The sequence below is a fragment of the Hirundo rustica genome, chromosome 1 (assembly GCF_015227805.2).
Source record: "Hirundo rustica isolate bHirRus1 chromosome 1, bHirRus1.pri.v3, whole genome shotgun sequence".
NCBI classification, from domain to species: domain Eukaryota; kingdom Metazoa; phylum Chordata; class Aves; order Passeriformes; family Hirundinidae; genus Hirundo; species Hirundo rustica.
In genome coordinates this window covers 47288578-47304550 of record NC_053450.1, presented here as the reverse complement: position 1 = coordinate 47304550, position 15973 = coordinate 47288578, and the positions used below count along the sequence as shown (strand labels likewise).

The 15973-nt window shown below is 41.2% G+C and overlaps 1 protein-coding gene across 1 annotated transcript; it reads left to right on the top strand.

Moving 5' to 3' along the window:
• Positions 1 to 5623, top strand: LOC120756295 (histamine H3 receptor-like). The gene is made up of 3 exons (XM_040072415.2): positions 1 to 279; positions 2888 to 3054; positions 4822 to 5623. The coding sequence occupies exons 1-3, from the start codon at positions 33 to 35 to the stop codon at positions 5605 to 5607; spliced, it is 1200 nt and encodes a 399-aa protein (XP_039928349.1). The 5' UTR covers positions 1 to 32; the 3' UTR covers positions 5608 to 5623.
• The last annotated feature ends 10350 nt before the right edge of the window (positions 5624 to 15973 follow it).

Sequence of the window (15973 nt, the reverse complement as noted above, 5' to 3'; positions counted from 1 at the left end):
CTTCCTTCCCAGACTGACCTGACCTGGATACCATGCACAACAGCACTGCCGAAACTCCGCACGCGGCTGCGACGTGTAACGAGACTTGGCCCACCCAGCCGCCGAGCTCCGAGCTCTCACTGGGTGTGTTGGTGCTGCTGGCTTTCCTCATGGTGCTGCTGTGTCTGGTGACCATCCTTGGAAACAGCCTGGTGATCCTTGCTTTTGTGATGGACAGAAACCTCAGGCATCGGAGCAACTATTTCTTTCTGAATCTTGCTGTTTCTGACTTTGCAGTGGGTAAGTCCCTGTCAGCTGTGGAGCCATGTGCTAGTTGTGTTGTAGGACTCCTGGGAGAAGCCCTGGTGTTCATTTTCTGTGTGTTTTCTTCTGAGAGAACTGTTTCCCAGCTGTGTCTGAGGGAAGGATAGGGAATGGTGGAAGTTGCATGAGGTGTTTCAATAGCTCAGTGCGTCTCAAAATATGTTATAAAGAGAAATGCATCTTTCTTCATATAAATATTTTCAATGCTGCTTAAAGAAAAAGGAGTGACTATTATATGTGAATACTTTTTGAAGAGGTTGTTTGATACAGTTTATGATTTACCCTTGTCTCTCATGTAAGAGTGTTTGTCACACACTTCAGAACATCCCTATATTTGACAGTTATGTGTGATACATCCAGGTAAATCAATTACTTCTCTACATAGTAATAATGGTTTACAAATGTTTTACGCTACAGCAAGACACTTTATCACCAGAATGTTTTAGGCTCCAGCTTAACATAGGCTATCGATCCGATGGGTTGTTTGATACCAGTAATGCCCTGCTGGCATGTCTGATCTATATTCCTTATATATATATTCCTCTTCCCATAACATCACTGCAGAACTCCAGGAGAGTTTGTTGCTGGAGCTGCCATGGATCTGTCCTGGCTGGTGATGCCAGTGAGGTGGTGGTGGAGTGAACGCCTTTTGCAGCTCTCCTCCAGGGCTGAAGCCAGGGAAACCGCACAAGCAGCAGAGGAAGCCTGACAAAACCATAATCCTGTGGCAGATGTGCCAGCAAATGTCTTGACTTAAGGCTGGAGAGGAGGTACCTCTGCACACAACAGCTTTCTCTTCAGGATGGTCACAGAGACCAGTATTCACTGTACTGTGAGACAGGAAATCGTGGTCACAGACCTGCTGCACTTCTGACAATACTGCCCCCCCAATGCTGTTCCTTTGTCAGCGCTGCTAGTGAGGTGTATTAGTTTAGCCTGTAAGATTTTCCTTCTTTTATGCCATTTATAACATATGTTGCCTTACTCTGGGGCTTGACCCATGGGGCAGAAACCAAACAATGAATATGATGAAGCCTTTGCTTTCCTGCTAAGGCAGGCAATTTGCTGGAGCTGCTATTTCCTTGCTCAGGTCTTCTGCAAAAGTCTGTTTCTCCTCATGTCTCATAGTTTAGTTAAGAGAATTAGATATCTACCTTCTGCATCTGTTCTTTGTGACTGGTGCCTCATGCATTCTTAAATCAGCCAAGAGGAAATGATTGCCATCAGTATTATATTGGCCTATATATACTGTAAATCTAAGATTTTTTTCCTCTGATATTGGTCAGGAAATACTTTATTTTCTGAACTTGCTGTGGAGTTGTTTTGTTTTAATTTATTAAAAGTCTAGAATCTTTCCAGGGATGTGACTCATGTCTTTTGCAACCACTAATTAGTAAAAGTAAGAATAGCTGCAAATATCAGTGCTTATAACCTGGGGTTTGCCTCTATAGTTATATGTATAGCTAAAAGCAGTCATTACTTTTTGACATGGTGACAAATATTGGTCCCATTGAAGTTCATGAGAACAGTAGCTGCTATCAGCAACCATGAAAAATGAGTGTGTAGTACCAAAGTGATGTTGCTTGTATTTAAGGTATATGTTAAAATAAGCCATCAATATTGAAAGTGCTGTGAACATTTCCCTGTTGATAATAGTCTGTCATCTCATTGCCCAGAGTTTTATTGTCAGTGGACCACATCACCCTGGATATGTTTAGTGACTTCTAAGATCTTGATGGACATGTCAAGAAAGGAATAATCTGAAGAGTTTAAAATGGATCTTGAAGCAGCATATAATTTTCTATTTGTCTCTGGTAGATCAGCATTTTCAGGAATGTAGAATCAGCTATTGCACCACGCTTTTGAAAGAATGTTAATGTTAAAACAAAAAAGTTGCTGGCTTAAAAACAGAACACAAGTATGACTTTTTAAATGAAGAACTTTAGTGGAAGGCCTTTTGGATAAAACACAAATTTAACAAAACAAAATAGTTCTGGAGTTATTCTCAGGTAGAGAAGAAGCATGAAATTAAAACACTCCTTAAAGCTGAGAGTTTCATACTTCTGTTGTGTCGCTCTGTCTCTGGTAGAACGCCACCAGACTGCCCAATATATTGTCTTCGGCTTACAAATGCTAACCAATCTTACAGGAATAACTGCCATTGGCAACATCTGCAGATGTGTTTGAGGGAAAATCCTAATACAAATGAAAGAATAGAGGAAATACAATGATGATCTTACCTATCCGAATGCAACCACTGTGCATATGTGCTGCAGCTCTGATTTTATACCTTTAGACAGTTTCAGTTGGTTAGACTTGGATTTTCTTCTTCAGTAAATCCTTCTTTGCTGGATTGCTTTCAGCTTATTCTCAACAATCAGCAGACATAAATCACGAAAAGATCTAAAACATAGAAAGTCACCATCAGATTTCATGATAATTTAAGAATTTATTTATATAAATTACATATTCACCTTAATAGATTTGCTGATTTTTTTACCCAAATACCAAAACAGTGTGTCTCTCTGCTTCCAGGAGTTTGCAATCCCTATGAACAGCGTGTCTTTGTGGTCACTTTCCACAGGTGTGTTCTGCATGCCCCTCTACATCCCTTACAGCCTGACAGGGAAATGGCACTTGGGAAGAGGCATCTGCAAGCTCTGGCTGGTTATGGACTATCTCCTCTGCACAGCTTCAGTATTTAACATTGTTCTTATCAGCTATGACCGTTTCCTGTCTGTTACTAAAGCTGTAAGTACCCTGTTTAGAGCTTCTCTGATTCTTTTCCCTTGGATGGTTATATTCACCAATCTTTGCTGTGTTGATAAGCCCAAATTTAATGAAGATAATACCCCTCAAAAATATACTGGCATGTGGCGATTATTAGATATTTTGCAGCCAGATGGGGTGAATATTCTACATTGAGCATTGAGCATTGAGCTTCAGCCCAGAGCCAGTCAACCAGGACTTTTCTCACAATTTCTGCTGCAAGCTGCTGTTGTGTTACTGCCTGAGGAAAAGCAGTTTAGGGGGTAAAAAGGGTAAGGCAGCAGACTGGTAAAAAGCAAGCAGGGAAAGAGGAAATTCAGAGTAAACTGGATTTGGGTTTGGACCTAAAATCAGGCATGAAAGGAAAAGACAGTGGAGCTGGGGCAGTGAAACAAAGGACACTGGTGAGGGTGTCTAGACCAGAGATGTGGTCAAAAATGATTCTGGATAAGACTGGGAGCAAGAGTAAACAGGCAGAAAGTGGGACAAAGGGCAGACTGCAATCATTGCCTGTAGATATGCAGCAATAAACTCCTCTTTGTGTCTGAAGCAGAACATCAAACTACAGACACATTCTGTCTCTGCTTTCTGCAGAGGATCCTACGCACCTGGTGTGAGCTTTATATCTTGGGCCATGCTAGGGGTGGAGTCCAGCATTTCTCACCAGCCACACTGTTAGCTCAAGTGGCAGGAAATGTCACAGAGAACTAAAGATTCCAGCTTATTTTGTCCTTATGAGACTGTCAACATAACTTCATGCAATAGATTTTCAGTCTTATTTGTAGTAATTAATTTAACTTCCTATAACTGCCTTTTTATTGAATGTTTTTTATTTTATTTTATTTTATTTTATTTTATTTTATTTTATTTTATTTTATTTTATTTTATTTTATTTTATTTTATTTTACTTTATTTTATGAAAAGTCTTGGAGACCAAACACCAAAATTTTTGGTGTATAAGAAACCTAATGCTGGGAAGCAAAGACTCAGCATTTACAAAGTGCAAAATTCAGAGCTCCTATACAAATGCAATTAAGACCTGTGGACATTTGTATGATAGTACTAGTGACATTAACTCAAACTTTTGTTACCAATTGGATGTCTAAGCTTGCAGAATTACACATTTGTCCTGTGAAAGGAATGAAGCAGAATGTGAGTCACATTATATCTATCTGTTCTACAATGTATAGTGGAAAATATGTACTGGCCCTGGAGTGGATGGAGAAGGAAGAAAACAGGCAATTTTTTAGTTTTATCAGCTAAGGACTGTAGTGCAGGTGAGGTATCTCTTCCTTCATCCTCGTGAACTGTCCAGTAAGTCATTTTCCTATAGGTTAAATCTATGTGCCACCTTTTCTGTTGAGAGATGCATGCCATTATTTTTTTGTAAAATGCTGTAAAAAGCAGTACAGTTTCGAGTGAGTGGGAGTCATGTTCCAAACAACTATAAAGTGCTAATTCCTCTGGACTTCAGATCCTAGGTGTCTCAGACAAGGCATACCAAATTACTAGGTACTGACAGATGATCATGTTTCATCCCCTGGACTTAGACCCGGACCCGGACCCTGGTACGGCGACATTAACTTGTAGAGAGACAGCCCTATGTTCTGTTGGGTGAGCTTCAGCTGATCAACACAGCCACACCTCTGTATTATCAAGCATCTCTTGAGTTCATCTCCTGTTACTTCTCTTAGTTCCAAAATGTGTCTCTACAAGTCTGAACTTCTTATGATTTTTTTTCCCTCACAGGTATCTTACAGAGCCCAGCAGGGAATAACATCCAACCCTGCCATAAAGATGGTGGCCATCTGGGTCTTAGCATTTCTCCTGTACTGCCCAGCCATCCTGTTTTGGGAGCTCGTGGCCGGACACAGTGTGGTAGCGGCGGATCAGTGCTACGCGGAGTTCTTCAACAACTGGTACTTCCTCCTGTGCGCATCCACCCTGGAGTTCTTTGTGCCGCTGCTCTTGGTGACCTACTTCAACGTGCACATCTTCCACGACATCCAGAGGCGCCAGCGGCGTGGCAGCGTGCAGGACTGTGAGCCTCCAAGGAGCAGCAGCCTGTCCTGGAGATTTTGTGGCTTGCCGGGGCCAGGGGCATCATCTCCTTCCTCAGAAGCAGAGGACAATGTTCCTTATTCCATGAAACCAAAGAAAGGGTCTTTGGGAGCTGAGTGCTCATCTCCATCCAGAGACAACTCTGTAACCCCAGAAAATGACTATTCTGTTTCCTTCTGTGCAAAGACCAGATCAAAACTCCAACAGGACAAGAAAATAGCGAAGTCTCTTGCCATAATTGTCTGTGTGTTTGCCATTTGTTGGGCCCCATACTCTTTATTAATGATTATTCGTGGGGCTTGCCAGGGAACCTGTGTCCATAGCTTCCTGTATGAAGCAGCCTTTTGGCTTTTGTGGATCAATTCCTCTTTGAACCCATTTCTTTACTCTCTCTGTCACGTTAAATTTCGAATGGCTTTTCTGAAAATACTATGTCACAAAAAGTTTGCAACATTGAGATCAGGTTCTTTCTAGAAGGAAAAAGAAAAACAAGGTCCAAGAGGACCTGGATGAGGGATGAAAGTAGCCACTGTTCAAGATTAGATTTAGTCTTTTCCAGGAGACTAAACTAGTTGGAAAATCTAAATAAGCCTTCTGTGAAATGTTCCCCTGCAGACAAACGTGCATAACCAAGGTTTGTGTACTTTACCCAGCTATTTTAATTGGCCAGTTAAAGACTATTGCCTCTGTCTGACTTTGCCCAGTAGTCCATCCACATTATCTTAACTCTGATTGCTGAAAATGTCTTCAATTGAAGTACTGCTTATATTTATGTTCATACGTGATATTAGTTAAAAATACAATAAAGTTGTGTATTACCCATAGGGTCAATAGTATTCTAAAAGTGCTATCTTGTCTGTTCTATTTCTTTTGAACAATTTGCATTCAGAACCTGATTTTTGCCTACATGAAACTTCCGATGAGATTATGATTTTTGTTGTCAGGCACATAGAAGGATTACTTCCTTTCACTAAAGGTTTTTGGCCATCAGAAAGAAATAGGAACTACTTTCAAAAACTTGGATGTATGTGTTCTCTACAGAAGGGCGTTGCTCTCTATCTTTGCTCAGATGCAGCAGGAGAGAATGCGTGTAAAGCATTTATGTGGACGACCAACTATTCTGCAAGAGACCAGCCTTCTTCAGATATAGTTTTGAGAGGTCACAGAAAGAGAAGTATTTTTTCTTACTCCTTGGGGGGAAAATCCAATTCTGTTTCTGTTACAAGCCCTCAGCTGGAGGTTGTGATAAATGGGTATATTTCTTACACACTGCGTAAGCCTGTGTTTGTTTTTCTGCATGACCCAGGAAAACGGCTGGCCTTGATGGCTGCCTGTAGTATGTCTGGTGAGAGCTGAGACGGCTTGGAGGAGATCTGTCCGTACACACTTTCCATATTGTTAAGGACAATTTACTTGCATGGTTCTGGAATTACCAGGTACTAACTTTCTTACTAAATAAACAGGTGTAACTTTAAAATGTAAATAATTTCTTTTCATCACATGGTCAGTAAGTATAAGGCTGGGAAATAAATGGAAGAATGAAAGCTAAAGAAATGTGAGAGGCATCTGGCATCCATTTTATCTTCTGGTTTTATTTGGTGTATATTCATATAGTATATCAGTATATTTTACTTAACAGTCTTCTGAGTATTCTATGCTGAACAACCATTTAATCACAGTTACATATTTTGCTATATGATAATTTGTACCCTTTTACTTAAACAAATTACACATATATTCAGCAATGTAAGAAGTATTGTCTCTCAAATATGAGATGAGAACTCTAATATTCAATATAAACTACTTTGAAGACATGCTTTTTTTGCATTTGCTATAAGATTTTGGCCAGTGAGTATGGCTTGTAATTACTGCTAAAAGTCAGCATATCTCCAAAGCTGTCAGAATGCAAAACACCATAGCCACTACACTCACCTGTTCTCTCTAAGCACAGCATGTACCAGTCTTTCGCCTGCAAAGTTTTTGTCATTCTTTTAAAATGCAACGTGTAAAGTCAGTGGTGTTGAACACGTGCAAACTGATCCTTGTGTGTCAGCTTTTAGAGCATACCCGCCTTAAAGTTTATAAGACATGCTTTTTGGCCGTGTCAGCAATACAGAGTTAAAGATTTCATTCTGGTTAGCTTATCAAAAAGGTATTTTTGAAATTTAACCATTACCATGTGTAAATAAGGACACCTAATCTTATATCGATGACATGTTATATTTTTTTCTGTTCTTCATCTTCCTTGCTCACATCTATTGTTTTTTTCTCCTACCAGCGTGGTCTCTGCCTCAACTCTTTGGTACAGGCCAGAAGAGCTGAGTGCTGGCTTCAAGAGAGGTTTATTTATAAGCTGACTGAGACCTTATGAATTCTGCAGCAGTGCCCCTTGCAAAGCCAAGGAGAAGCAAGTTGAGGTTAGTTGATACAAGATATGGAGGACAAGCTTAGGTGCTCTGAGGGGCAGTGAAACATCTGATGCTACCTCCATTTAGCATGATAGAAGTCATCAGAATAAACACTCTAATGGGACTGTGCTTCTTGGTGCAAGCTTGGTTTTAGAGGCATGGGCAGACATTTCAGTAGTACCACTGGTTTATTTTTGTCAGCCTTTGTGACTGTACTGGGAAATAAGTTGTGAATCTAGTTGGTCTTATCTACCTCACTTTTCCTGAGCTACTGTTAGTAGGATAGTCAGAAAGAAGCTTGTGTGAAAACAAAATGGACTTTTTTTAGGTGAGGGGTTAGATTGGTCTCTTTATTCTTCTGATGTAGATATTATTTCCAGCAGAGAAAGGCACAGAATCAAAGCATTGATGCTATGGTTTGGATTGGAAAGGTCCTTTAAATCATCTGTACCTGGGCAGGGACACCTTCTACTAGACCAGGGTGCTCAAAGCCCCATCCAACCTGGCCTTGAACACCTCCAAGGATGGTGCACCCACAGCTTCTCCGGACAACCCGTGTGAGTTGTGCCTCACCACCCTTGAATTTCTTCCTAATATCTAATCTAAACCTGCCCTCTTTCAGTTTAAAGCCATTGCCTCTTGTCCAATCACCACATGCCCTTATAAAAAGTCCCTCTCCAGCTCTCTTGTAGCTGCCTTTAGGTATTGGAAGGCTGTTTCAAGGTTTCCCTGGAGCTGAACAACCTTCTCCAGACTGAACAACCCCAACTCACTCAGCCTGTCTTCATAGGAAAGGTGTTTCAGTCCTCTGATCATCTTCGTACCCCTCCTTTGGACCTGCTTCAAAAAGTCAATATTCTTCTCATGCTGGGGACCCCAGAGCTGGATGCTGAACTCCAGGTGGGGTCTCACAAGATCTTGGTACATTGTACCCTTACCTTTCATCCAGGCTGTGGAAACACTTGGAATTTTCAGGGGAAGGGTTTAGACCAAGAGGACTCTTGTGGACAGCGAGTCCTTTTGGAAGCTACACAGGTAAGCTGCATTACTGACCTAAGAGATGTTTTCGTGCTGATGGCACGAAATTCAAGTTCTTCCTATGCCTGCTCTCAACCCATGGTCAGTGCAGGCCCTGCGAGCCATGGCTTGGGATCCATGCTGATGGAAGGCACCAGTAGGGCTGATTGTTAGAGGGAAAATCTGGTACTGCTGTCAGACGCAGATTTCACTTCTCCCTTGGATTGATAGGACCATAAAACAACCCAAAATTCTGATGTGCACATAAGACCAAAATCTAAAGTTGGATAAAAGACAGTGCCGTGCTTTTTAGGAGGAGTTTGTCTGGCCTTTGGAGAGGTGGCTTTTTAGTTTCATTAGTGAACAACACCTTAGTCCTTCACGAAAAAAACTTCGGGCTCTAACAAAAAGAACTCATGCAGGACCTGTTGCTGAGAAAGCTTAGTCAAGAACAATTAAATCTTATTCTATTTGTGTGAGGGCCTTGTGGGTACCCAACAGGACTTAATTGTCATGACTTGACCTCCCCTGGACCTCCACTCCTTACATCAGCCTTGGGCCTAAGACCATAATTAAACCAGGGTGGTCCTCTCCTGAAATACGTGAGTGCTCGTAGGTTGTTCTGAGCACTGCCTTCTACATTTTTTGTGGCTTTAATTGAGCTTCTGAGATTGGCCTTGGACCCAGCTTGTCACCTTGTGTTTTGTCAGGTTCTGCCACAGTCACACCTGGGGAGCTGAAGTCATCCACAGCATCATAGTCTGTGATATCACTCATCTCTCAGAAAGAAATCACACCAGGGGGGTCAAATCCAATCTGATCAAGGACTCTTCAGGAGGTTCTCAGTTCTGCCTGTAAAGGATCTCTGCCTTCTTCCCCAACAAAAAATTCCAGATCCCAATCTTCAATTTTTCTTTCTTGTTTTTTTTTTTTTTTTTTTTTTTTTTACGAGTTCTACCCTAATAGTTTATCATTATATCAATCTTCCCTTGATTTGTGTCCTTCAGTGCTGCATTCTTTTTCCTTGCAGACTCACCACATTTCTTGTATTTTGTATTGCTGTATTACCAGGTTTCCCATTTTGCAACAGGTATCTCATGTTCCTGCACACTGTTGTAGTGTCTATAGATGTGCTGTGGCACATAATTTCTCTGTGCCTTGCTCAACAGTTCCCCATTCATATTGGTACAGCTTTCTTACAAAAATGATAAAAGACATTTTAAGCCAAGAAACACATAAAATGAATCTAGAGCAGAAAATACCATTTGTTTCTTTTGTCTTATTTTCAACTTGCATGCATTTATTTTAAACAAAATGTTTTAGCAGCAATGTTAATGAAGTGCATTAGAAACAACTCCTCTTGTGCAAATAGGGTAAACTGGCATAAAGTGGAGTGGTTGGATTTTTGTGTGGTGAAACAGGAACAGCATCATGTAATGACAGAAGGTGAAGGTGAAATTCAATTTTTTACTGTGAAAATGGGGAAGTGCAAAAAGCAGACTCTTTTGTACGTCACTAGTAATCACTAGGTATTGTCCTCTCAAGACTTTCCCCCTCTAGCTCTTTCTTTCAGGATCTGGCTACTATGCTTCAAGCTGCATCAAACTCTCTTGCCTTTAAATGATGGCACAGTGTTCTGATCTTCACTTCTGCGTATACTTGTACATTTACTGTCTCAGCTTACTAAACAACTCTGCCCAAAATTTTTATCTTAAATATGCCCGGGTAGGTTTGAATATGCCTGGAAGGCAGGCATGGTGGCTACATCCGCTGGCTTTCCTTACGATAGCTTCTCACAGAAGCCTCATTTTGGCATTTTTTTCCTGTCGCTGTTCCAACCTGCATCTTCCTGCAGATGTCACTGGTGCTACACGGTATTTTTACACCTTGCAAATCCGTGGGTTTTTCGAAAGGTGCCATTTATGTGTGCAATCTTACATGATATGACACCAGCACATTTCTGCTAAAACTGCCACCAGATCTGCTGTATTACATCTAATATTTACTCTGCTGCAGAAAAGATTAGGGGAATGGCTTATTACCTTGGCAAAGAAAGGAAGACTTTAGTCACACAGATAATCATAAGTCAGTACAGAACTTCTTTCTAAAGTTGCTCTGCATAGAAATAATCCTGTGCTCAGAATTTAAAGCAGGGTCTTATGTCACCCATGGAAAAGGAGAGAGAGTCACAGCGAGCTGAGAGCAGGTCCTCAGAATTGGCTTGTCAGAAAAAATGTCCCCTCTCTTCTGACACAGGAGGGTTTTTTTTCTCATTAAGCTATTTAAGCTATTCTACTTGTGGGCTGCTGCTAAAGAAATCCATCTCTTGTACCCTTCTTGCTGTCCTTTGTCAGCAGTTTATTTTTGGGTTATCTTCAAATACTAATGAAGCTGCAGCTCTGGATATGAGTACTTGATTATATTTCTCAGTAATTTCCTACGGATCAGAGCTTTAGCTCTGCTAAAGTCATTGGGGATTTGCCAAGACAGCCAAGTTGTGCCAAGCAAGAATGGAGTAGGCTTTTGCCTGATCTGTACAGTGGACAACTTCAAGGGGATGAGCTGAGCAGAGTTTTTGAGGATGGATAACTTCCCCTGTAAAACAGACCTTTGTTCTAATGTTTTCCCTGGCAATCTAAAGGTCTGAGCAACTTGAACTATGTCTTGAACCGTTTGTACATAGGAAACTGTTTGTAACTGTTAAAATTCGTGGAGTTCCCTGCTGGGACATTTACATTCAGCCGATTCTGCAGCTTTTGACAAATGGCTGCAAGTCGAGTCAATCCTCAAGTATATACAAAGACAGAATGTCAGTGCAAATGCACGTTCTTTACAGGACATGAGCCAAATTGGTTTCTGGAATAAAGCCAAAGAAGTCAATGGGTATAACCTCTGAATTTTAAGGGGTTATATTATTTGTACTCTATTTCTGTAATAATATCAGGTGTATACAGATAAGTCAGTTTTCAGCTTGTTCTACTAATGCCATCTCAGGTTAACTTACCACCTGACTTTTGTGGTATTACACTGACACACTGTTTCTTTCTGCTTTCTGTTGCTGGGTTGTTCACGCTATTTATTATGACAATATATTTTTTTCATTATTATACATCAGGTATAATGAGAGCAAATTGCTCTGGCCTCTGACTCACCTCCTCTTACAGCCTCGCACCTGGTGTGGTATCCCTCCTCTTTACCATGCTGGAGGTACTGGAACTAGAGAGCTTTAAGAACTGGTATGTAAATGCTTGTAAGTTTGTTTTCTTGATAAGGAATGGCAGTATTATACTTTTTTATACTTTTCCCATCTAGCATTCAGATTTATGTCTTCCTTGCTATTTGAATCTGGGCATATAAGAGATTGAAGGAAGAAGAGCTTAAGCCAAAACTGAAGCAAAGTGGCAATTTCATATCTTTCCAAGATTCTTCTCATGTCCATAGCTTGGACCCTGGCCCTTGTGCAAGTTATTTCTTGTGAAGTCAGAGATTTGTTGTTCCTTGGCAACATGGCATATCTGCACAGGCGGAAAATATGAACCAAATGGGGGATGTGAGGAGGAGTAGTTGCCTACAGCAAACAGACAAAATGCACCTCTGGTTTTGGTAAAGACCTTGAGCCATATTTGAGTGCCTCATCTCACACAGTTTCTTAGATGTTAGAAAGGATCTGAGTGAATCAATTACCGCAGAGAGATGTAGCAGATCTCTTTGGATGTATTTTTCATGACAAAGGGAACCAGCAGAGGGACAGGCGCAGTTCAGTGCTATGCTATATCCAGTTCTGGGCTGGAAAAGCTCTGAGTGTTTAAAGTCTTTCTTTTTTCTTTCCCCCTCCAAATTTACTAGTTCCTTTAGAAAAGGATGCTAGTGTAATTAATACGATAGACCAAATTCTATAAATCAAAATTTTAGAATTTTATTGAGTGACAAAATAACAGTCTCTGAAAGCCACAATTAAAAGGACAGCGTCGAGCCCGGGATCGGCGCTGGGTGAACGCGGTAACACACTCAGTCAGTATGTCACCCCCCAAGTTCACATTTCTGGTTTGGAGCTGTCTCTTTTTATACACTGGATCGCTGAGAGAAAATCGGGACTCCGAGGTTCCTTCTTCCGAGGCAGCCTCATTAGATATCCATGTTCGGGTTCTGGTGTTTTGAATGGATTCGCCCGGGAAGACGATGTCTTTTATTGTTGTGTCCAGGTGCTGTGTAGAGATGTTAATGTCGGGAGGAGACGGATGAGATATCCATCTGATGTAATCATTTGGTTCTCCATTTCCCTTTTCCATTGTCTTTCTTCTCCTTTTAACGATTCCTGGCAGAGGTATCCTGGTGTCCCTTTTCGTGTAATTCTTAGCATAGTTTCTCGTGTCCCTTCTGTGTAATCTCTGGCAGAAGAAATTCCTTGTACCTCTCTCCATGCAGCTTTCATCTCAGTTAATCCGTAGTATATCTGATTAGAAGTAAAACTTATATTTACAGGGGGTGAATTACATCTTATATCTTTTAACATGAATTAACTTTAGGACATATATCACACTAGTGACATGGGTGTAGTTTACTAGATTGCCCATTTTAAAAATGGGCTTTTTCTTTTTTTTTTTTTTTTTACATGCTAGCTTTGCAGAGAGGGAAATCTGTAAACTGAATTTTTGCGCTTCTGATAATGTTACAGACTTCTGGCCAGGTGGAGGAGAGGGTACTGCCTCACTCACAGTGGAGTGACTGGAAGTCTCTCTGTAGTGATTAGTATTCCGAGAGTGTGTTTGTTTATTTCTTGGACTTAAAACCTTTGCAGCCTCTCCTTCCTTCCCCTGATCCTCCCAAAGCAAAAATACCCATTCTAAAAGTTCTTGTGAGTGCTTCCTGGCAGACCTTGTCGTTAAGATTGTTTCATCTTGGATCGTCTTTCTTTCTTGCTTCAGGCCATTAGCCTTTGCCTCGTCCCCTTTTACTGCCCTGCATAATTCCTGCCTCTCCATGGCTCTTCCCAGTTCAGATTTATTAATTGAAAGGGAAGCTGCCTCTGTGGCACCTGAAGGGCTTCCGGCTGAGCCTGAGGTGGGGCAGCAGCCTGCAAAGCGAAGTGACTGCCTGGTGGCTCTTGCTATCAGCTCTGCTCTGCTGACACTCAGGGCACTTGGCCTCCAGTTTGGCTTTTCTAAGAGGCAAAAGGCTCCACAGCCCCACAGCTCCACAGCTGTGAGGTGAATTTGAAAGCTGTGCCCTGCCCCAGAGGGAGGAGGGCAGAGGTGTGAGGTGGGCAACAGAGAACCAAAGGAAGCACCCTTCCACAGCTGGGTGCCCTGAGCACAGGCACCTAGATGGCCCAGCCTGCAGGGTCTCCAATCCTAAATTATCTTTGCATTTAATGACAAACATCAAGGGCAGGTTTATCTAACTTATGATCTTCCTCGGGCTTGCGTGTTCCAAGCTGGGAAATGTCTTCTGATTGTTTTTTTTTTCCTCTCTCTAAACATCAGGCTTTGGGAAAAACAAAACAAAACAAACAAAAACAAAACCAAAAAAAACCCCAAACCAAAAAACAAAACACACAAAAAACCACCAAAACACCCACCCCCCCAAAAAACCAACCAAACAAAAAAACCCGAAACCAAACCAAACCAAACCAACCAAACAAAACAAAACAACAAAAAACCACCAACAACAACAACAAAGAAGCCCAAACAAACAAACAAAAAACCAACCCACCTGAAAACTTTTGCTTAATTCCTGCTCCAATTTATAGCCAAAAAGTATTTGCTCCTCTTTAATACCTCAAATAAGGCTATGGATCTATTCACAGGAGGTTTCCAGATGATAAATTGTTTATTTACTGATCAAGGGTGAATGTGGTTGAGGTGTTTGCTGGAAGGGTGAAGCAGAGATGTGGGCCAGCATGGAAGATTTTTGTCTGAGCACACACTTTGGCTAGGTTCTTCGTCCATCACCCCTACAGTTTTGGGGTATATGAAGGTGCTGCAGCCCATTTTCTCTGCTGAGACATTAATTCCCTCTCCACTGTAATGTTCATGGCTCCAGTAACATGAGCTGCAAGTCCTTTAAAGCCTCTTTTCTTTCTTTTTTTTATTACTCTCATCTTTGCTCTGGGTGTGTCCTCAGTTCTGGGGACAGCAGTTATCTTTCCATCTGTGTGGTTTCATCAGGGGGACAGAAAGAAAAAGCAAAACTACCCTTTATTTACAACAAAAGATGTGATAGAAGGAAGTGAAGGACTACTTAGCACTGAGTCGGGAAAGTTAAGTTTCCCTGGAATGAGGGGAGAGAAAAGGAGGCTGAGGGGAGACCTTATTGTTCTTACAACTACGTGAAAGGAGACAGTGGCAGTGTGGGTGTTGGCCCCTTCTTCCAGGCAATGAATGATAAAATGAGGAGAAATGTCCTCAATTTGCACCAGGCGAGGTTCAGGCTGCATATTAGGAAAAAAAGGGCAGATGTGGCACTTAGTGGTGTGCTTTAGTATGCACGATAGTTTTTGGTCAAAGGTTGGACTTAATGATCTTGAAGGTCTGTTCCAACCTTAATGATCCTCTAAGATCAGAAAATCCCACTGAATGACAACAAAATGGTGAAGCACAGTTTTCCATACAGACTTCAAATATTGTGGGATGCATTCTTTAGTCATACAGAAAAAACTGGTATGATATAATTTGATTATCCTTTATTAAAATGGCCTCCTACCTCATAAATGATAAAGAAGGGTCCCCAAATTGAAGGGATGTCTGCAATACAGAGAATAAACTGTCTCTGAAGTGTGAACATTCACATGAATGCAGACTGCCTTTGCAAAGTTGGCTGAGAGCCACATTTAGTCATGACAGTTCTAAAACCTCACAACTTTTTAATAATATAAAGCCTAGACTTTTATCTGCATAAGTTTAGTAAATATTGATCAGATTAATGCTTGATACAGTGACACAGGGAGCTTAAGTTCTTCTATTTTAAGATCTTAGGTGAGCTAAGAGTTTAAGGTGATTTAAGGATTTTAGAATAGGAGAAAATAATAAATGGTCTTTAAACCTTTAACGTAGCTTAGCTGCAGATTTGCAGGCCATCCCTCAGACATTAAAAAAAAAAAAATTAAGCCTTCCTCATGCAGCAGAGTTTGTGTCAGATCCAGCAGGTTTCAAAGCTGACTTGGTTATGCATTATGCCCCTCTCAAAGTGCTCAACACCGCTGAAATTACTGTTATGCAAGGTTTAATTTTTTTCCCCTTCAAATATTAATGAATTTGGGGATGCTGTGAGCTGTTTTCTTATGGCTTGGTCTTGCAGTGACATCCTTGTAGGTAGACTGTCCCTGGCATTGAATGGAGCCTTTCTGCTCTGAACTGTTTCCAGCTTCCATGACAAGGGTCAGCTGGGAAAAGAGGCTGTGACAAGGCCTGTAGCAC

Bases quoted from the DNA above. Each gene is read 5' to 3' on its own strand.
- LOC120756295 (XM_040072415.2), top strand. From the start codon at position 33: ATGCACAACAGCACTGCCGAAACTCCGCACGCGGCTGCGACGTGTAAC. The intron at 280-2,887 runs GTAAGTCCCTGT...CACTTTCCACAG, and splicing joins TGTTTCTGACTTTGCAGTGG to GTGTGTTCTGCATGCCCCTC. The intron at 3,055-4,821 runs GTAAGTACCCTG...TTTCCCTCACAG, and splicing joins TCCTGTCTGTTACTAAAGCT to GTATCTTACAGAGCCCAGCA.